General features: G+C 41.5%; 1 protein-coding gene across 1 annotated transcript in view; it reads left to right on the top strand.

Moving 5' to 3' along the window:
* Positions 1-19,162, top strand: part of EMILIN3 (elastin microfibril interfacer 3) — a 42,065-nt gene extending 22,903 nt beyond the window's left edge. Inside the window, exons 2-4 of the mRNA XM_070939982.1 lie at positions 4,021-4,143; positions 15,889-16,139; positions 17,268-19,162. Coding sequence (XP_070796083.1) covers positions 4,021-4,143; positions 15,889-16,139; positions 17,268-19,162 — 2,269 coding nt within the window. The remainder of the gene's footprint in view (positions 1-4,020; positions 4,144-15,888; positions 16,140-17,267) is intronic.
* Positions 19,163-22,664: the final 3,502 nt, after the last annotated feature.

Genomic DNA, 22,664 nt, shown 5'->3' with positions numbered 1-22,664 from the left:
GGCCTCGTGGCGGGCATTCTGCCGCTGGTGTTCTCAGCACCACGAAGACCCTACATCGGCTTCAATCCAGAGCATCCTCGAATTCCTGCAGTCAGGACTGGAGAAAGGGCTGGCGCCAGCAACCCTAAGGCGCCAGACAGCAGCGCTATCCACGGTCATCGCATCACCTCCCTACCAAGCGCTGTCCCATCACCCACGCATCAAGGGATTCCTTCACGGCGCCAAGAACTTGCGCCCCCCCACAGTGCACCGGTACCCATCCTGGGACCTCCCGCTGGTCCTCCGGGCCCTAACAGCCCCCCCGTTTGAGCCCTTGAGCTCAGTGTCCCTAAAACACCTATTGTTCAAGGTGGCCTTCCTTCTGGCAGTCACCTCAGCCAGAAGAGTCTCGGAGCTAGCAGCACTCTCAATCCGGAAGGACCTCTGCATCTTCAGGGACACCACGGTGGTCCTCCGGCTGGACCCGACCTTCATCCCCAAGGTGAATTCCTGGTTCCACCGTGCCCAGGAACTCATACTTCCGGACTTCTGCCCCTGCCCTCGCAACGGCAGAGAACAACAATGGCACTCCCTTGATGTCCGCCGCGCCCTTCGCATTTACATTGACAGGACAGCGGCCTTCCGCCACACGGAGGCGCTCTTAGTATCCTTCAACCCGGCCTCCATGGGACGGAAGATTTCAGCATCTACGGTGAGCAGATGGATTAAGGCCTGCATCGCGTTGGCGTACGAGCTGGACACCAAACCTCTTCCGGGAAGGATTCTCCCACACTCCACTCGCAGCGCGGCCACAACGGCGGCCTGGACAACGCAGGCGTCGGTGGCAGATATTTGCAGAGCAGCAACCTGGTCATCGGTGACGCCCTTCATCCGCCACTATAAGATAGACGCCTACAGCTCTGCAGAAGCATCCTTCGGCCGTAGGGTGCTGCAGACGGTGGTGACAGAGGAGGACTCTGGAGGCATTCAGCTTCCCGCCCATGGGGTTTAAACTTGGGTATATCCCATTGATGGATAGTGGGAGCAGCGCACAGGAAAATGGACGTTGTCTTACCTGAACGTCCCTTTTCTGGGCGCTGCGTACACTATCCATACCCTCCCCTTTCTTTTCGTTGGCTTCTGCCATGACAGTTGTTGGTGTTTACAGATGGTTTTCATTAAAGTTATGTTGTTTACCTGACACGGTGTGTTCTCCTGTAACTTCGTTCAGACTGGGGATCATGGGATTGAGGGGCGTGTCAGGGCAACAGGAAAGGGAAATTGAGCTCTCACTCAGTTATTGCCAAAGGCTGAAGAAGTTAACCCATTGATGGATAGTGTACGCAGCGCCCAGAAAAGGGACGTTCAGGTAAGACAACGTCCATTCATAGCAGATGATATCCAGGGGTGGGCTGTGGAGGGACTGTAGAGGTTCGGGAGTACCTCTAGCTAAGATTCTGTGCAGTTCGGAGAACCCCCAATTCCTACTCCTGGCTGGCCCTGCCCACCCCACCCTGTCCTCCCAGGAGACCCCACATGGCCCATTTTGGATGCAGGTAAATGCAGGTCATGTGCAGAGGCTTGGGGAGGGTGAAAAACAGACCTACCTGAAGTTCGGGAAGGCCAGAACCTGGGGATGCTGTTTTCGCCCTCCCGGAGGCTCGAAAAAAGCCTCTGGAGCCCAGGGAGGGCAAAAACAACCCACCCAACCCACCCCCCCACCCCACCATGGTGCAGGAGGCCAACTAGGCCACGCCCACCATGGCCACACCCATCCAGCAACCGGGCTAAAATTTTTGAAGCCCATCCTTGATGCTATTCTGGCATATGCTAGATATAAATTGAGGAATATAAGGAAAATCTAACTCAGAAGAATGTTCACCTTCATTTATAAAAAAGAAAAGACTTAGAATGCCATTAAAGAGGACTGTGGGGATGGTATTTAAAAGCTAACACACAATAGGGAGAATGTAAATTTCAGTGTAAGTTGAGCAAACTTATTTGAGTAAACTCCTGGAGACAATGGAGGACAGGAGAGCCTAGCTTGCTATGGTCCATGGGATTGCAAAGAGTCAGACATAATTTAGCGCCTGAATACCAACAAGAAAAGTTTCAGTAGCTTTTGGTTTATATGCAGTGGATAAAATGGGCAGATTCAGAGGAAAAAGATAACCAAGTGGATATATTTGCTTCCTTCGGGAAAGCCAGTTTGGTGTAGTGGTGAAATCAGGAAGCTGAGTTCTTGTCCCACTGTAGACATGAAGCCATCTGGCTGACCTTGGGCCCTAGGAAGGAAATAATGGCAAACCTCTTCTGAAAAACCTTGTCAAAAAAACCAGCAACTTCCCCAGTTAGTTTCCAGGAGTCAAAAAGACTGCAGGGCACACACAGTGGAAGGAAAGTACCCTTCCATTCCAAAAAAAGTTTTGCATTCTATTCCTTATAGTCACTTTAAATACCTCAAAGAGAAAAATAGATATGTACATTACAGATTTTTTCCCATCACACAAGAATCTATGTAACTTCATAGACCATAGAAATCCATGCTGTTTCTTGGTAACATTATAGAAATGGTTTGCCTTTTCAGGAATGTTGTTCAACTTTTCACATTCTATGGCCCCAGTATTCCCTGGAGTTTTCCCCTCCAACTATTAACCAGACCAGATCTTGCCTAGCTTCTAAACTCAAAGTCAGACATCTACTAAGATATATTAAGGGTAATAGCTATGTTCTAAGGCAGGGGTCTCCAACCTTGGCAACTTTAAGACTTGTGGACTTCAACTCCCAGAATGTGGAGTTGAAGTCCACAAGTCTTAAAGTTGCCAAGGTTGGAGACCCCTGTTCTAAGATCTGTCAGCCTCTGATTCACGGTGGAGTAACTATTCTAAACTTCTTAGCACATTAAAGTATATTTGTGGTGCTTGCAAATAAACCCTACCTCATTCCTTGCTCACATTGTTCACATTATGGTTATTTGAATAGGGCTATAATAAATGACTTTTTGTGCATGTGTGATGACAATCAGAAAGATTGTAAAAGCAGGATTGGTTCAAAGAGTCTTTCAGTGGTAGTTGTTACTCCTGGGAATGAATGCATATAGGCATTAATCTGTTTTCATTATTTATTGTTGAATTTATTGATCTTGTGTTGCAAAGTGCCAGAGGTCTTAAGGTATAGAAGCACTGTACGTAAATTAATTTTTAAAATTACCCATTAATTTAGAATAGGTATGTAGAGATGCTTTTTCTGCTGTGGGTGCAACATTGTTGGGAAAAGGGGTGGGATAGACAACCTCATCACCAAGTGGCTTACGGAGTGGAGTTGCTGAGATGCAGCTTTAGAAGAGAAGTGCCTTTTACATACTGACATCTGTTAGGCTGTCATTGCTGAAAAAGCTCCAATGGAAATTATCCTCGTAACAGTTTTGTTACTGATTCAGCTTTATGTATGAATCCCGTACCTCAAAGTGTTAACTACTTATTTGGTTTCAACTTGTGAACAACTCTTGAGTACTTTTTCCTACAGAGCTTTTGTTAGAAAAAAAAATGGCATTCAATGTATCTGAATACTGGTATTTAAAAGAGTGTACAATTTGAACTTTAACTTTTTACTGGGTCACCCAGACAGCTCTTAACTTACTAGTTTATACTTTCATAGTTGAGTCCCTCCAAATCAGATCGTCTTTGTCTGAAACTTTCTGGTTGGTGGTCTCAGCTATTTAATTATTCCCTGCTAATGAAAAACCAAAAGGAGAACCCTTTAGCTCAGGGGACTCCGAACTTGGCAACTTTAAGACTTGTGGACTTCAGCTTCCAGAATTCCTCAGCCAGCAAAGCTGAGTTGAAATCCACAAGTCTTAAAATTCCCAAGTTTGGAGACCCCTGCTTTAGCTGTTTGCCCAACTGTTTGCCCAACAGCTGGTTGTCCAGCTGTTTGCCCAACTGGACAACTGCAAAGTCTGGCCTGGAGGTTTGAGAGGGGCTGGGAGATCAAATCTGGTTGTCAGATGTTTAACCAAATCTGACTTTGCTTCTCATGCAGGATCTATTGTGCATATGTGGTGCAGAGGAATGTCACGTGCACTCTTCAGGATGGAGTGGAGAGCTATGTGAAAGCTGAGTATCACAAGTGCAGCTGGGGACCCAAGTGCCCTGGAAAAGTCGTGTGAGTATAGCCAGGGATAAAGGTGTAGACATCTCTCAACATCCTTTGACCCAGTAGTGGGTTTCAGCCAGTGGTGGGTTGCTCCCAGTTCGCACTGGTTCTATAGAACCGGTAGTAAAACCGGCGGGAGGCTCCGCCCACTGACCCCAATGTCATCAAAATGTTTCTGCACATGCGCAGAAGTTTCTGCACATGCGCAGAAGAGTGTGCACGCGCGGCCCCACTGCGAACCGGTAGTAAAGGTAAGTAGAACCCACCCCTGGTTTCAGCAACTTTAAAAAGTTTGGAGAACCGGTAGTAAAAATTCTGAATGGCCCCGCCCCCATCTATTCTCTGCCTCCCAGTTCTCAGGGTGTGGCTTGTTGGGCATGGCATGGCTTGATGGCCGTGGCTTGGTGGGCATGGCAGGGGAAGGATACTGTAAAATTTCCATTCCCACCCCACTCCAGGGGAAGGTTACTGCAAAATCCCCATTTCTTCCCAATCAGCTGGGACTCCGGAGGCAGAGAATAGATGGTGGCAGGGCCAGACAGAGGTAGTATTTACCAGTTCTCTGAACTCCTCAAAATTTCCGCTACCGGTTCTCCAGAACTGGTCAGAACCTGCTGAAACCCACCTCTGATCTGTTTCTTATAAGTTATAATTTTTAAATCCACCTTAGAATTTATCTCTGTTATCTCCAGAAGGATTTGTTCATAAAGGTTTTTGTTCCAATACAGTTCAAATGCTTCACAGGCCCAGAGATCAAACAATTCCTTTAAAGTAGCCAACATGTGCACTAGTAATCGATCTTTAAAGTCTTGTTTGTAAACAAGATACAGTATATTGTTCCCACACAAGAAACCCTTTCTAATTAACTTCAAAGCCTTTCTTTAAATCAAATTCACAAAGCTTTTAGTATTTGTAAAGTTTTCCAGAAACCACTCTGGGATCACCTCTTTGCGGTATATTACAAGAAGTTACCAAAAAAATTAAGATCTTAAAAACCTAGAAGGATGTTATGTTCTTTCTTTTTAAATGGATTGAAGAAAATCCCACTCAGTGACCGAGACTCCTGTGATTCTGAAAGTTTTTTCAGTCTTAAACAAACAATAAAAAAGGTAAAACTCCAAAGTGATTAAAAAGACAAGGCTTGGTCAAACCTAGTCCTGAAAGGCTGCATTTATGGCTCAGAGCATGATGGAACCTTTGACTTCCAGTTGATTGCAAGTGGCTGTAAAAACAAGGATTTCTGTAGTCTGCTCACAAAAATCAGCCATACAAAGGACATCTGGGCAATATATAGCAATAGCACTTAGATTTATATACCACTTCACAGTGCTTTCCAGCCCTCTCTAAGTGGTTTACAGAGTCAGCATATTGCCCCCAACAATCTGGGTCCTCATTTTACCAACCTCGGAAGGATGGAAGGCTGAGTCAACCTTGAGCCACTCAGAATCAAACTCCTGGCAGCGAGTCAGCCTGCAGTAAGTTCTGCATTCTAACCACTGCACCACCACGGCTCTATGATAATATTAAAGTATAGTAGGTAGGAAGACAGGTAGGTAAATAAATAATATCCATGCATTTTACTGACCTCAGAAGGATGGAAGGCTAAGTCAACCTTGAGCCTGGTGAGATTCGAACTGCCAAATTGCAGGCAACCAGCAGTCAGCAGAAGTAGCCTGCAGTACTGCACTCTAAACACTGCACCACCACGGCTCAATATCCAGTTCTCTCTTTCTTCCGGAGAGAATTTTGATATATCCAAATTTGACCATAATGCCCCCACAAAAAATGTGGGGATTGGTTCTCGCATATCGCCTCACTAGATATTGTCTCTGTGAATAATGGGAGTTTTCTGATGGAAAACCACTCAATAGAGAGAAATAGATAAGACTTTCTCCATATATGAATGTGATGCTTATGTTGGGACCATTTAGGCATCCGTTTCCCATGCCTCCTTTGCTTTCCCACATCATATTTTAAGTGACAGAAGTGCTGTTGTGCTTAAAAATTGGAATGGATGCAATGCTTGCTTGCTTGCTTCCAACAAAGGCTCACACTAGCTAAGAGTCCAATAACTGCTCAGCATGATCATGTATTTCTTGGAAGTTGACCCAAATATAGCATAAATCTTTCTTGTATTATGGACTGGATCCAAAGAATTGTGAGTGAAAGGAAAATAGCTGTCAGCCCCATTCCATACATGCTTTCACAGACCTTTTATATGATTCTATTGGAGGTGGGTTCAATAGCAGTCGGTCAGTAGAAGCCTGGTCTGCAGCCAGGCTAACATTTTTGGAGGTAGCTTTACTTTCATTACGAGCCAGAAAGGCAAATGTTTTTAGATGCTTTCTGTATTTTTTCAATGTTACTCTGTGATTTCAGCACTGAAATGGTACAGAGATATATGATGATCATGTTGCTTGCTGTATATTGTCCATCCATACACACAATTTTCAGAAACAAAGAGAAAATGTAGACAGAAAGAGTACTTACAGTTTAGAAAGAAGGATAACAGGAAAAAGATGTGGAAAAGGAAGGAAGATTAAAATCAGGGGTGAAATTCTACCGGTTTGCATCGGTTCGGGCAAACTGGTAGTGATAAAAGCTACCAGTTCTTCCAAACTGGTATTTCCAACAATCAGCTGAAAATCCTGCTTTCTAGCAATCTAAATCACGTGGCACAGCTGTTTCCCCCCCCCCGCCCCCACTGTTCTACTTACCTTGTCAAGCCTTCTTTTTCCATGCAAAGCATGGGTTTGGCATGCACTGCACATGCACACATGCACAGCATGCTTTTGGCGCACACTGCATGCGTGGGCAGCAAACCAGTGGCAATCCGCAGAACATTTCATCACTGATTAAAATGTATATGCAAGTTGTTACTATAGGAGAGGAGCTTTTTCTAAGCAGCCTCTCTCCAAATGTACAGGTAGTGCTCGACTTACAACAGTTCATTTAATAACCGTTCAAGGTTACAACAGCACTGAATAAAGTGATTTATGCCCATTTTTTACAGTTACAACCTTTGTAGCATTCCCATGGCCATGTGATCAAAATTCAGATGCTTGGCAGCTGGTTCGTATTTATGACGGTTGCTGTGTTCCAAGCAACTGTCATAAATATGTGATCCCCTTTTGCCACCTTCTGACAAGAAAAGTCAATGGGGAAGGCAGATTCACCTAACAGTCGGGTTACAAACTTAACAGCTTCAGTGATTCACTTAACAACTGTGACAAGAAATGTTGTAAAATGGGGCAAAACTCACTTAACAGTTGTCTCACTTAACAGAAATTTTGGTTTCAATTGCGGTCGTAAGTTGGGGACTACCTGTATGAGGTTACATGGGGCTGATGGGAGCTGTCATTTACATACTAGAAAGTGTCAAGGAATTCTACAGTATAATCCTGAGAAAAGTGATGATCATGCCAAGATTATGCAGAAAGGTGTACCAGGAATGATTTATTTATTTATTTATTTTTATTTATTTATTTAGCTTGTCAAGCATGTGTGAGAAAACAAGTATAAGTATGAACATAACATATAAACATATAAGTATAAACAGGTATAAGTATATACATGAGAAATGAGTACGAATAAATGGGAACAGTAGGACAGGGATGGTAGGCACGCTGGTGCACTTATGCACATCCCCTTTACAGACAAGTTTGACAAGTTTGAGATATAATCCAGGCAATCTATGCCAGAGAAATTATGTGTTTAACTTTTTTTAGTTGAAATCAGTAGAATTTGTGCATTCTTCCTATATGTATACAGATGGTGATTCCAGGGGTGGGTTCTACTTACCTTTACTACCGGTTTGCAATGGGAGCGTGCATGCATGCTCGATTCGCTCACAGAATCACTTCTGTGCATGCGCAGATCGTTAATTATGACGTCCGGGTGGGTGGGTGGAGCCTCCCGCTGCTTTTACTACGGGTTCTAAAGAACTGGACAGAGAAAAATGCAAGAGATACTGTACATTGAGTCAAAACCCTGGCCTCTAAGCTATTTTTTCTTGCCATGCAAAAGAAAAAATAAATGTAAACTCTGTGGTGAGGTGTATATTGGGGGAGTGGGTGGGTAAGAATAAAGTGATTGAGTTCAAGAGCCAAAAATTGGGGAGAGCCAAGAGCTATGATCAATGGAAAAACTGATTACTTACAAACTATATTGCTGCACCATTGCATAAAACAGTAGCTTTGTTCTAGGTTCAAATAAGCCATTTTGGATCCAGGAAAAAATGCTTTCAAGAATACCCAATATACAGCCACACTGGTTTGGAGTGGTTATCAACCATGGCAAAATCCTGATGTGGAAGAGGATTTTCCACGAGGCAATTCATATGTGGCTTTGAAAAGTTAGGAAATTGACTAGTTTTAATTATTTTTATTGCTGCAGTGAAAAGCTATTCATTAATTTATTTGACATTTTTATAAATTGCTTCTCTAGCCATTGAATTCTTAAGGTGGTATAACAGTTCCTTACTTTAGCATAGGAAAAAAATATGTTCTAAATCTTAGGAACAGTGGTGACGCAGTGGTTAGAATGCAGTATTGCAGGCTAACTCTGCCCATAGCCAGGAGTTCAATCCCGACTGGCTCAAGATTGACACAGTCTTCCATCCTTCCGGGTCAGTAAATGAGGACCCTGACTGTTAAGAGCAGTGTGCTGACTATGTAAGCCACTTAGAGTGGGCTGTAAAGCACTATGAAGTGGTATATAAGTCTCAGTGCTATTGCTAAATCTTACAGATTTCAGTGAGAGAGCTAAAACAGGTGATTTACTAGCTCTGTTAATGGACCTTAGAATAGAATAGAATAGAATTTTTTTTTGGCCAAGTGTGATTGGACACACAAGGAATTTGTCTTGGTGCATATGCTCTTAGTGTACATGAAAGAAAAGATACGTTCATCAAGAGTCATAAGGTACAATGAAAATCATAGGGTACAAATAAGCAATCAAATCATATTAGGAAACAGTCAATATAAATTGTAAGGATACAAGCAACAAAGTTACAGTCATACAGTCATAAGTGGAAGGAGATGGGTGATGGAAACAACAAGAAGATTAATAGTAGTGCAGACTTTGTAAATAGTTTGACAGTGTTGAGGGAATTATTTGTTTAGCAGAGTGATGGCATTCAGGGAAAAACTATTCTTGTGTCTAATTGTTCCGGTGTTCAGTGCTCTATAGCGTCGTTTTGAGGGTAGGAGTTGAAACAGTTTATGTCCAGGATGTGAGGGGTCTGTAAATATTTTCACAGCCCTCTTTTTGACTCGTGCAGTATACAGGTCCTCAATGGAAGGCAGCTTGGTAGTAATTGTTTTTTCTGCAGTTCTAATTATCCTCTGAAGTCTGTGTCTGTCTTGTTGAGTTGCAGAACCAAACCAGACAGTTATAGAGGTGCAGATGACAGACTCAATAATTCCTCTATAGAACTGTATCAGCAGCTCCTTGGGCAGTTTGAGCTTTCTGAGTTGGCATAGAAAGAACATTCTTTGTTGTGCTTTTTTGATGACGTATAATCCAGGTAACCTCTGGCTTGATCACAGCTTTATTATAAATCATTCTACCTTTAACATATCTAGGCAGTGCATGTCCCAAATTTTGATGACTGCATTTATTTCTGGCAGTGTTCTTAGAAAAATAACTAGATTCCAATTTCAACTAGAATTTTGTGACCACTTGATGAGATCTGACCCAACTTTGCACATTTTACTATTGTCAGCAGCCTCACTAATGACTTCCTCAGTATATTTGCTTGGCTCTTGAAAAGGTTCTTTGGAAGAAAGATATAAAAGATTTATTCCAAGTAAATATGCCATGAATCATAGTTTTAAATATGACTGAATCCAACTGGTGAGTCTGTCCTAGTATATAGAAACAAATTATTATATGCATGTAAATTATAGTTGTATGGACACTATCATAGGGTACTCCTGTAGGTAGATACGTGTTTGATGTGTTTTAGTATGAAATATTATTACTATATGATTCTCAAATAATATTATTGGACAACATTTTGTATCTATAGTGGATTTTCTGTTTCTGCATCTTGATAAAGGTACAGTATATAAATAATAACAATAACAGCAATAATACAAAATGTGATTTGCAATTTGGGTTGAAAGATTATGCTCATCATACCAATTATAACTGACTATTTTGGTTCATCAAATATTTAGAAATTATTATAAGTACTGAATGTCATACCACTCATTTTGCAAAAGTTCTATTTGGAAAAGCCACACATATTATCGCAGTACCCCCATAATTCTTAAGTCCTTGCCTGAATCATTGGTGTCAGCACCAAGCTGATTACACTGTGATGTTCATTTTAGACAATTAGAATAATAATAAAACAACAGTGCTGTTAACCAGATCAGCCAATTTCCATCTCACGTTTATTACTGAAAATTAGTTTTGTGTAGGGGTGAGGGTACTGGCCTAGAAACCAGGATACAGTGAGTTCAGGACCTCCTTTAGGAATGAAAGCTGGCTAATCATTCTCTCAGCCCAATCCACCCCACAGGGGTGTTCTTTGAGAGAACATAATAGGGAGGACATCCTTGAGTTTGGAGGAGGAGGAGGAGGTCGTCTGGATAACAGATGTTGTGGTATATGGAGACAGCAGAATAGAAGAGAAAGAACTGGGCAAAAAATCATGAAGCACAAAGACCTTCAAATAGAAGTAGAACACCTATGGCAAAAGAAAGCAAAGGCAATACCAACAGTAATAGGCACTTTGTGTGCAATCCCAAAACATCTGGAGCTCAACTTGAACACCATCAGCACTGACAAAATCAGCATCACTCAATTGCAAAAGTCAGCTCTACCTAGAACATATTGCTTAATGCATTGTAAGCCGCCCTAAGTCTCCGGAGAAGGGCGGCATATAAATCAAATAGAAAAAAAACAACATAATACATCCTGCAAATGTACATTTAACCCCATTAAATAACATCTGCCTACCCCAAGTTCTTGGGAAGGATTCAATAGGTGGACAAAGATGTCAAATCCACTCTAAACATTTGGCTGACTGTGTGACCAATATAATTTATCTTTATTTGTTTATTATAGATTTTAATAATTAGATTTTCATCCTGCCTTTATTACTTTGTGAGTAACTCAAGGCAACAAACACAATGTGCATAATCCTCTTTCCTCCTTCCATGTTCTCCATAACAACCATCTTCTGAAGTGGGTTGGACTCAGAGAGAGTGACTGGTTCAGCATCACCCGATAAAGTTGTTAAGGAAACAACAAGAACAACAATAACTAATAAATGAGTTTGGATTTTAACTCGAAATAAATAAATAAATCTTAAATTTCATCAGGAAATCCCTTCAAATCAAGGATTATCCTCTTCCAGGTAGGGTAGAAAGCTAGGCTAAATGAGGCTATGCTCAGCAGTCTCTCAGGGTTTAAGGCAGGGGTCCTCAAACTTTTTAAACAGGGGGCCAATTCATGGTCCCTCAGACTGTTCGGGGGCCAGACTAGCTGGGTGGGCGTGGCTAGGTGGTCATGTGACTGGATGGGTGTGGCCAATTTAGCAGTCCAAACAATACAGACAAATTAAACTTTAATTTGTTATGCTCCTGAGGGTGGAAAGCAGGATAGTGAAGAGATGTGGCTGCCTTGGGGTGTGTATGAGGGACTTTTGTGTGTGTGTGTGTGTGTGTGTGTGTGTGTGTGTGTGTCTGGAGGCCGGGGAGGCAAAAAATGGGCCCATTTTTAGCCTCCGGAGGCCTTCGCGTGTCCTGTTTTTGGCCTCCCTGGCCTCCAGAAGGCGGGTGGGAGTCAGTGGGTAGGCGGAGTGATGTGGGTGGGGCAGCCTCATGGCCCTGTGCGGGCCAGATTACTGGCTTTGGCAGGCCATATCCATCCCCCAGGCTGGAGTTTGAGGACCCCTGGTTTAAGGGGATCAAGCCTCAATCATGAGATCACAGGTGCCATCTCGACATTTTTGAGCCCCTCCAAAGACACCCCTGATTCTGCCATTGGTTGAATGTAGACATTGTGGCTGGCTACCGCTGATACTTTTGATTGAGTAGCGTTACCTTCTCAAGTAGTGTTATTAACACCAGCTGCCTGCAATTACTGTAAGTTCAAATCTCACCAGGCTCAAGGTTGACTCAGCCTTCCATCCTTTCTAAGGTAGGTAAAATGAGGACCCAGATTGTGGGGGCAATAAGCTGACTTTGTATAAATATACAAAAGTATGAAGGCTATTGCTTAACGCATTGTAAGCCGCCCTGAGTCTCCGGAGAAGGGTGGCATATAAATCAAATTAAAAAAAAAAAAAAGTAATAATCTGATGGTTTCATGAGGAAGTAGCAGTCTTATCTTTTAAGACTAAGAATAAGGCTAGAAAAAGGGAATGTTTTCTGAGCTAAAGCAATCCCACCACAATTTCTATCTAGCTTGGGAAACTAAGTAGTAGATGGAGCTTTTTTTCCCCAACATGGGGGCCACGGATAACTATTTATGCAGCTGCCATAAATACTTCCTGTTATTGACATGTGAAGTGGAGGTGTTTTGTACTTTGAGAAGAGATATATATATTTCCCTGAAAAGAAGCTTCTAACTGGAAATAGCAGTAAGGGCAGCATAGCCTGTTAGAAGAGATGATCTGATGCCAGCTGTTTTCCTCCTTTGGTCTGTGAAATGATTTGCTCTTTTTACAACTCTGACCTTTGGCCAAAACAAAAAGTCAGGCAATGGCTCAGATGTCTGTGGGGAGCCAGAGTGATGGTTTGTGTGCCAGGCAAGCAGTTGGCAGTGGTTCAAGACAGCAGCTTTTTCTAACCCATCTCCAACCCATCTAAGCTATTTTGTGGTGTATGTTTGTGTGTGTGTGTGTGCCACACGCACCAGAGTTGTTCATCACAGCAACCTAGAGATTCCTTTGGGGAGCAAATCTCCCCAAGGCCTTACTTTCTTAGATCTTCCACCTATCATTCAACAAAATAGAAGGCAAACAGAAGCTTATGGCAAGTTCAACAGACTTAGGGCAGAATCCCAAGCAGAGGCTGCCAGAAGCTGAGGATTTTTCCAGTATCCTCCATGCCAGAAAATAACAGGGGAATTGCCAAAAACATTTGTTCAGCAGAGGTACATGCGTACAGGAACCTCATTATATTTAGTGTTAACACAGCCCATCGATTAGAGATGATGCCTGCCCAATGAGTCTTATGACAGAACTGACAATGAGATATAATAGCGGGAGTCAACCCATGACGCTCTTAGCTATTTCGTAAAACAACAGGAGGCTTTCATTTACAGAACAGAATGACAGGCTAGGCCTCAGATCAGGGCTACATCTAAAACTAATCCATAGCATTTGCTTGAGGATTATCTTTAGCCTGGCAGATATGTAGAACATTAGCTTAATAGCATGAAGTATGTATATGTGACAATAAGCGGTACAGTATGGCATAATCAGGCTGTGCATTGAGAATTACGGCATCTGCTCACACAATCGCATAACTCCAAAGCCTTGTGACTTTCTCTCTGATGTGTAACCAGCATGCATACCTCTATACCTCACCAGAACTTTCTATAATTGGTCTCAACACACGGTATTGTAACAACCGGTGGGAAGGATTTCAAGAATCAATGTCATTCTATGGATTATAATGGATGAATGTAAAGATTTGAGCATCTCCAAGGATCCATTTATACATTCATCTAACTCACTGGTGTAGCAATTTTACTAAGTGTTTCTGTTACAAGTCTCACCAGCCACATCAGAATTTCTGAGTGAAATTGTTATGGATTGTTATACTCAGGGATCTTTCACTCAATGGCTGGCACCAGAATGCACAAGCTGCCTCTAGAGGAAAATATGATGCTGGCTCAAGTCACGTCAGGTGATTTGGAAGTGTTTATCTGTGCAATCTGATTAAACATTGTACTCATTAGGCAATATGGAACATGGATAACTTCCACATAAAGTTCATTTCATAATTCATTTGTTCTGTTTGAAGTTTAGGGAAAAACTCCAAAAGTACAAGCAGTTCAAACACTGAATCAATTATCCAGAAAGATGGTGGGCTCTTCTTTACCTGCTGTGCTCAAGTAAAGGCTGGCTAACCACCAATTAGGGTGCTTTCGGTGACTCAGTGGCTAAGACGCGGAGCTTGATCGAAAGGTTGGCAGTCCAGCAGTTCGAATCCCTAGTGCCGCGTAATGGGATGAGCTCCCGTTACTTGTCCCAGCTTCTCCCAACCTATCAGTTCGAAAGCACGTAAAAATGCAAGAAGAAAAATAGGGACCACCTTTGGTGGGAAGGTAACAGCATTCCGTGCGCCTTTGGCGTTGAGTCATGCCAGCCACATGACCACGAAGGCGTCTTTCAACAGGGATGGCTCTTTAGCTTTGAAACAGAGATGAGCACCTCCCCCTAGAGTCAGAAACGACTAGCACATATGTGCGAGGGGAACTTTTACCTTTACCTTTAATTTGGATTTCTGCACTGGGCAAAGACATAAATAGCCCCTATCCACTATCTGAACATCTGATCATTTAAATACTGTTTTTTATTTTCAAATTCTGGCATAATATGGGCTACGGATAGTTTAACAATCCTGATACAGTGATTTGAGGTCCTATATTACAACCCAAGCAGACCAAGGTTGCACACTCTATGTATGGAAGTTGCTGCCCTCTAGTGTTAAAATACATTTTGAAGTTATAGTAAAAATGTATATATATTCATATTGATTTACCTACCTGGTGTATGGAGAGTCTCAATCATCCAGATGATCGTGGTTGTCCCAAAGGTGCTTTTCTAAAAGGTAACTGGACTTTCTTGGTTTTTTTCCCTTTGAAAACATTTTGCTTCTCATCCAAGAAGCAAACATCCAAGAGAACTGAAGAAGCTTCTTGGATAAGAAGCATTTCATTTGTTTCCAGTCAGAAGTTTGTCAAAGTGTTCCAAGACATAACTATGTACTTTAAAACTATTCTAAACACTATGCAAATGTTCAGTATGTGAATTCATTGCCAATCCTCCTTGGAAGGCTAACAGTTCATATAATCTTAATTTAATCTAAAATAGAATAGAGTAGAACAGAACAGAACAGAATTCTTTATTGGCCAAGTGTGATTGGACAAACAAGGAATTTGTCTTGGTGCATACGCTCTCGGAGTACATAAAAGAAAAGATACATTCGTCAAGAATCATAAGGTACAACACTTAATGATAGTCATAGGGAACAAATAAGCAATCAAATCATATTAGGAAACAGTCAATATAAATCTTAAGGATACCAGCAACAAGGTTATAGTCATACAGTCTGTGTTGGGTTGCGGAACCAAACCAGACAGTTATAGAGGTGCAGATGACAGACTCAATAATTCCTCTGTAGAATTGGATCAACAGCTCTTTGGACAGCTTTCTGAGTTGGCGCAGAAAGAACATTCTTTACTGTACTTTTTTGATGACGTTTTTGATGTTAGGTGTCCATTTTAGATCTTGAGATATGGTAGAACCTAGAAATTTGAAGGTCTCTACTGTTGATACTGTGTTCTCTAGTATTGTAAGAGGTAGTAGTATGGGAGGGTTTCTCCTAAATTCCACCACCATTTCTACGGTTTTGAGTGTGTTCAGTTCCAGATTGTTCTGGTTGCACCACGAGGCTAATTGTAAAATTGTATTTGATTCCATAGTCTATCACCCTTGTGTTACAGATATTGATATCCACATTTTTAACTCTCAATTTTTCTCTACCTTTCTTTATTCCTGGCTATTAGGTATCGCACATTCTTCAGACCCAGGTACAAGATTGGATACAAGACAGTCACTGAAATAGCATGGAAATGCTGCCCAGGTCTCGTGGGAGAAAGATGCCATCATGATAATCCCACTAATCAAGCAGGACTTCCATCCCAACATCCCAGCCCCAAGATGCCTCCAACTCAGAAGATGTTTCCAGGTCCCAGAGCTCCGCCTCATCCCAAAATCCCTGTGGACTCATTTCCTATACCAAAAAAGAATAATTATGGTGAGGATCCAGATCTGAGTTTGTCACACCAAAGATCATAAAGAAGGTCTTTATGATCTTGCCAGTGCTTCTTGTTCTTTTTTTTTATCCAGATATGTTGGACCTGCAAAAACAAGCCCAGGCTTACAGTTTTTATTGCCCAGCCTCTGAATGAAACACATCATACACTCGCATGTTTATTTTTTTATTTTTTATTTATTTTAGTTTGTCAAATACGTATAAGATAACAGAGATAAGTATAAACATGATTATGAATTTAGGATAAGGATATGAATAAATAGGGACAGCAGGACAGGGATGGTAGGCATGTTGGTGCACTTATGAATGCCTCTTTCAGACCTCTTAGGAATGGGGTGAGGTCAACAGTTAAAGTTTTGGGGGTTTGTGTGTTATAGAATCTAAATCCTTTCCCACTTCAGCCTTGTGAGGTAGTCCAGGCAAGAAGCACACTCAGAAATACTAGCTCTAAAATTATAAGGTTACATTAACAGAATCTTGCATGTCTCAAAGTACATCTCGCCTCTCCCATCTTTATGGTCCTAAAAGCTAGGGAGGGTCCCTTCTCAGTTGTTTGGCATACCTCCAGTTCTTCTGCAGACTGCTGCCGCTTGTTTAACACTTTGTCTAATTTGTGGTTCTTCTACAAGGTCATTCCCATATACCAGTGATGGCTAACCTTTTCTGGACCGAGTGCCCAAAGCTTGCACCCAAACCCCCCAAATGCGATGCACATGCCCCCCATCCACATGTGCCCCCCCGCATGTGCCCAGAGCATATGCACACTGCCCCTGCATATGTCCCGCCCCCTGCGCATGCACAGCAGAGACCCGAAGACCAGCTGGCTGGCGGGAGGCATGCGTCTATGTGCAGCAGAGCTGAACTGGGGTGACGGCTCGCGTGCCCACAGAGAGGGTGCTGAGTGCCACCTCTGGCACGCATGCCATAGGTTCGCCATCATGGCCATATACCATTACACACACAGGCTTAATTCTTTGCTTGAGAAGACATAATTTGCAGGGGCTTTTGGTCCCCTGATGGATAGCATGGCCAGAATCCAGAAAATTACTATCTAAGTGTACCTACAAAAGGGTAATAATCACATCATTTCTGTTTATATCTTGTTCCTAGGTCGAAAAATGCCTAATGTGTTTGGAGACAGACTGGACCACTTGGAAGAGGAGGTCAGACGTCTCTCACAGTCTTATGATACCTTATACAATATGGTGAGTGGCTTGGGGGATCACCTGCGACTTGCCATCCAGGAAGATACTAGTAAAATGATTGGATCCCTCATGAATAGTCCAACTGTTCCTGATTCAACCATGGGATTCGGAATCATTCCTGATGGAATTGTGGATGCTGCAGACAAAGCTGAGCTCTCCCCCTATCCACCTGTGGGTGAGATTCTAGGCAAAGTGACTGAGATGAGTGATTCACTGAAAATCAAGACTAACCTACTTGAAGAAGTGCATGGCATGGTGCTAGATCATGATGGGCAAATCAAACACTTAATGGAATCAGCTCGGCCTTCACCACTCACCTCAATCGATATGTTAGAAGAATATATAGACAACAGGCTTAGCAACCTGAGAGTGGAGCTTTTGGATGGCTTTGAGAAAAAATTGATAAATATTCAAAGTACATGTGATTACCAGATCAAGGAAGTAAAACAGCAGTGTGAGGAAGAGAAAGCAGCCAACCTCCGACTTCAACAGATCTTGGATGGCAAAGAACTAGAGATCAAGAAAGACATTTCTCAACTGGAAACACAGATCCAAGGACTGACAGTTGTAGAAAACTGCTGTAACAACTTGAACTATCTCACCGAACGGATGGATATTTTGGAAAAAGGCCTACATAGTATTTTAGAGTCTCAGAAGAATCTGCATTCTAGGGTAGATAATGAATTGTCCCCCAACACTTTGGGGATCCTCTTTGAAGGACGCTTTGTGGAACTTGAGGCTAGGCTGAATTTTACAGAGAGGGAAATAGGAAGTTGTTGTTCTAATGTAGAAGACAGCATGAGAGGTTTGATGGGATCAGAGCTAGATGGCACAAAAGCTCTTTTTGAAAACAAAATGAGAACCTTGGAGGAAAGACTCATAACTATTGTAGGAGATGTGAATAATGTCAGTTCTGCAGTGGGACTAGATGGAGCTGTAATGCCATTCTTGGAAGGAGAGCTTGCTACCATAACAAGGGAAACCGATGAGAAGATGGAAGTACTACAGAGCCAACTGACTAACTTGGAGAGCACTTGCTTGTTGGGTTGCACTTCCAAATCCAAAGATGTAGAAATCTTCCGTACAGAAATAGAAGACTGCCAAAACAAGAATCAAGATTTACTGTTAAGGATGGACAGCAACTCAGATCTGCTGCAAAAACTCAATATTACTATCTTGGAGATGCAGAGACGGATTGAGGAAGAAACAGCTGGAACCTTGCAAGGTGAGATCACATTATTAAAGATCAATTTGAACACCATGACTAAATCTCTCACTGGGCTGAAGGATTCTGTTTCCCAGTACTCTGACTCAGTACTGCATGTTAACTCATCCTTGGATGATCATGAGCGCAAGATAGAAGATGAGGTCCATTCACTTCAAGAAATGATCAGTAATCAAGATTCCCAGCTTTTCTTCAGTAACAAGCGTGTCTTGAACCTAAAGGGAGACCTTGAAAGGCTGAGATCCAGGATCATCAATGACTTGAGCAACTGCAAAAGTTTGGCTCTCGGCCTGCAGAAAGAAGTGCTCCAATTCGATGACCGTGTGGCCCAAATAGAAGATACGTGTGGCAAACTGGGTGCTGTGACAGGAAGCCTGGAACACATCAGAAATGAACTGGAGAACAATGCAGGAAGTATGTGGGGTTACATGAATCATATTAACAAAACTTTAGCTACACACTCTGAGGAAATAACTGTGCTCAAGAATAACTTGTTGGATTGCCAAGCAAAAGTTACAGAACTCTCTGAAGATGTTGGTCTCCTAGAAGGCAAGCTGACAAATAACCAACATTAGTTTATATTGGGTCCAAAGTATACCTAACTTATATCATACAGACTCCAAAGAGATGGTACCAGGATTTTTGTTTTATTTTGGTTTTCAAGAGGGAGAAGGTCACTAAACTTTAAAAGCTGCTATAGTCCTTTCCCTGATTTCTTCGGTATGTTTTTTTAAAAACTACATTTTAAGTATGTTTGTCGTTAACTGTTCTTTCTACAGATATTTAACAACTATACTTAAGTAGCAAAATGCCTTCCCATATTTCAGGTCATACGGTATTTAGGTTACATTTCCAATACATAGTTCAGTTCAAGAGGAAACTGGAGACAGATCTTTTTTTATAGAATGGTTTCTTTGCTTTGGGAATAAATCAAAATCTAATACTTAAGGACTGAAACAAAGAAACCCAGTATCTGCCAGATTTATTCATCTACTGGAAGAGAAACTCTTTTCAGAGGCCATAGTTCAATACCTAGAGTCATGTGAAGGCTCTGATTTAAGATAAGACTTCCTCCACCCATTTTATATAAATCCCCCCCCTCAAAAAAATCTCCAAAATATGGGCTTGAATTCTACATGATAGCATCAACTGATACAAACTTATAGGGTATTCATGTAGGTCAACGGCATGATAAGAGTTGTAAAAGATAAAAGAATGCCCTTGTACAGAACATACTTTCCCTTTTGCATTGTCCTACAATAATCAAACTGAATTTTTCAAGCTGATATTCTCAATAACTGTGCAATCTGACTTTGCATAAAGGATGATAAGGTCACTGAATTAGATCCAATAGGTAGTTTGTTGCAATTCTAGGAACAGAAGAAAAGAAAGCATACATAATATAGTGTTGTAGCATTACTATACTGTTGCTTCCTATTTTTGTATAAAAATGGAAGAAGTTCAGTTGCACAAGATAATTACTATTGTACCCATTGTATTTTAATCTGATTTCTTCTTGGGCACTCTTGAACAACCAGTTCCTCTTCTATTTATTCTCACTTATTTATTTTTGAGAATGATAGCCTTCAAGAATGATTCCTTTCAAAGGAATTGCTCTTAAGATAATGTAACAGCAATGGCATGTAACAATCCAATTTAATTTAGTTCACATTTACTTCATTTCAAATCAATCTACAAGTAGAAGCAAATATTCTTCAAAATTCATATTATTCCCCGTTCAGCAATGCAGAACACTTTTGTGTGTGTATGCATGCGTGGGAAACATGCATAAAAATACATACATTAATTGAAAGTATCACACAAATATATTTTAAGTTATAATGCATAATGTCATATAAAAATTGTAAGCAATATGGATAAAAATATATTTAATTTTAAAAGGAATTTGTTTTGACCCAAATTGAAGCAGAATTGTGTTAAACTAAATTTAAAACTGAGAAATAAGTAAAGTCAAACTTAATGTATTAATCCATTGCTATGTGTGACTACCACTAGATGCTCAAGAGAATGTCAGAAGTCCTCAGCTGTAGACAAACCTCAATAAGAACATTCTGTTCTGCAGCTGAAATTCTCTTCTATGCTTTTCTCCTATGATTGGACCCATTTTTACATTTTTGCTCCCACATGAAGACTACATGAAATTACTGGGCAATTCGCATAACATTACATAGTGGCTAGAGAAAATGTTTCATATGAAGGGCTTGCCATGCAGTAATTAAGTCAAATTAGATTGGCTCCCATGTGATAGTTACAAGTCAATGGGTTCAGAGTAGGAAAGTGTTCTGGATCCAGCATGGGTTTTCTAATAGTACCTGTGACTGTGACTATTTTAAAGAACTGATGACACACATACAGCCCACACTAGGTACCTGAAGGGCCCTTCCTCCTTTGGATCCAAAAAGCTGCCCTTCAACTTGCGACTCCTAAAGAGCTAGTTCCTACATGTACCTTCTTCCCACAATATACAACTATGTGTTTGGTGGATTGATTTTGTGCGATCAAGCTGGCCTCAACTGTTAGCAGACACATAAATTAACATTCTCCAGAATGAGCTGTCACTGACCTGGTCCTTCAAGATTTTCAACCATCACTCCTATAATCAAGTCTAACCACTTTATTGTTGGTTGTTCTCTTTCCTTTCACCTCTCCCAGCATTAGAGATTTCTGAAGTGATCTAATCCTTGCATAAAGTGTCCAAAATATAATCTGAACCTGGTCATTTGTGCCTCAGGTGAGAACTCTGGATGGAATGCTATGCTTGTGTTTATATGAAGAAATGGAAGTGTAAGCAAGACTGTACATAGTTACTGCAGCAGGGTGTATTTTTTCCTTTTCGGCTCATTTCCTAACCCTTCCCTTAGCTAATTTGCAACCTTTAACCTAGTCAACTGCTAATGAAGATGATCAAGAGATGCTTTCCTAGTATAGCTGTATCATTCTTCATAGTTAGGCTGCCAGTTCCTTTTCTTGTTCTTCCCTGGACAAAATGATAATTGTGTCACATTTTTCTTTTTTGGTTTAGCAGAGGGCAATCGGGAATGATCTACTCTTACTGATGAATGGTACCTAAGAAATTAATCCAAATTAGTAATTTTATTTCAGTGCACAAAAACAAATTTTAATGCCCCTTCTGAATAATGAAATCAGAGCAAAATTAAAAATCATTAAGAAACTCTTAATGAAAATGAAGAAATTATCCTAGTGCATCTTGTATTTCTCTATAGGAATTTATGTTTATTCGGGGGGGGGGGAATCTTTCCACCTTAACCTTTGCTCTAAACCAGGGTATATTCCATTCACCTTTTCCTTTCTTTTACCTTGCAGGGTTGATGTAAAGATAATGTGCATGAAATGCTTTGAACACTTGAAATCAGCTATGTAAATGTTGCTTTTATTAAACTGAGAAAATATATCACATTATGTCAGACAGTATAAACATATGTACTGAAAGTTATCCCACCCAGAAAGAGATTTGAAACCTTTATGTTATTTGTCTTCAAATTCCAAGTCCCCCAACAGAGCAATTAAGTGTTATATTGCAAGGTTGTTCTGCAAGCAGAACAGGATGGCCCTATCATCAGGGAAGATTCAATGGCTGCTTCAGGCAGCAGATCAGGGCATTAATGTATTGATCTCAGGACTTCATCCAATGCCCTCCTGATGCAAATCTAGGAGACATCCACTATCTCAGTGTTACAATCTTAAGAGCTGAAGTGGTGCAGTGGTTAGAGTGCAGCACTGCAGGCTACTTCAGCTGGCTGCTAGCTGCAGTTCAGCAGTTCAAATCTCACCGGCTCAAGGTTGACTCCGCCTTCCATCCTTCCGAGGTGGGTAAAATGAGCACCCCCAGATTGTTCAGGGCAATATGCTGACTCTGTAAACCACTTAGAGAGGGCTGTAAAAGCACTATGGAGTGGTATATAAGTCTAAGTGCTATTGCTATGTTCTGAGGGCTCCTCAGATAAAGGTGAGATTGCAATTCCATAGTGTGGTTTGTTGCCTTGGTTCCTTGCTCTGAGAAGCCCCAATATGGCATCTAATAGCTTTCCTCCAGGC

This window comes from Pituophis catenifer, unplaced genomic scaffold (assembly GCF_029215685.1).
Source record: "Pituophis catenifer annectens isolate HBS135680 unplaced genomic scaffold, rPitCat1.0.hap2 SCAF_3, whole genome shotgun sequence".
NCBI lineage: Eukaryota > Metazoa > Chordata > Lepidosauria > Squamata > Colubridae > Pituophis > Pituophis catenifer.
The sequence above is the reverse complement of the archived record's forward strand: the minus strand, read 5'-3'. Positions and strand labels throughout refer to the sequence as shown.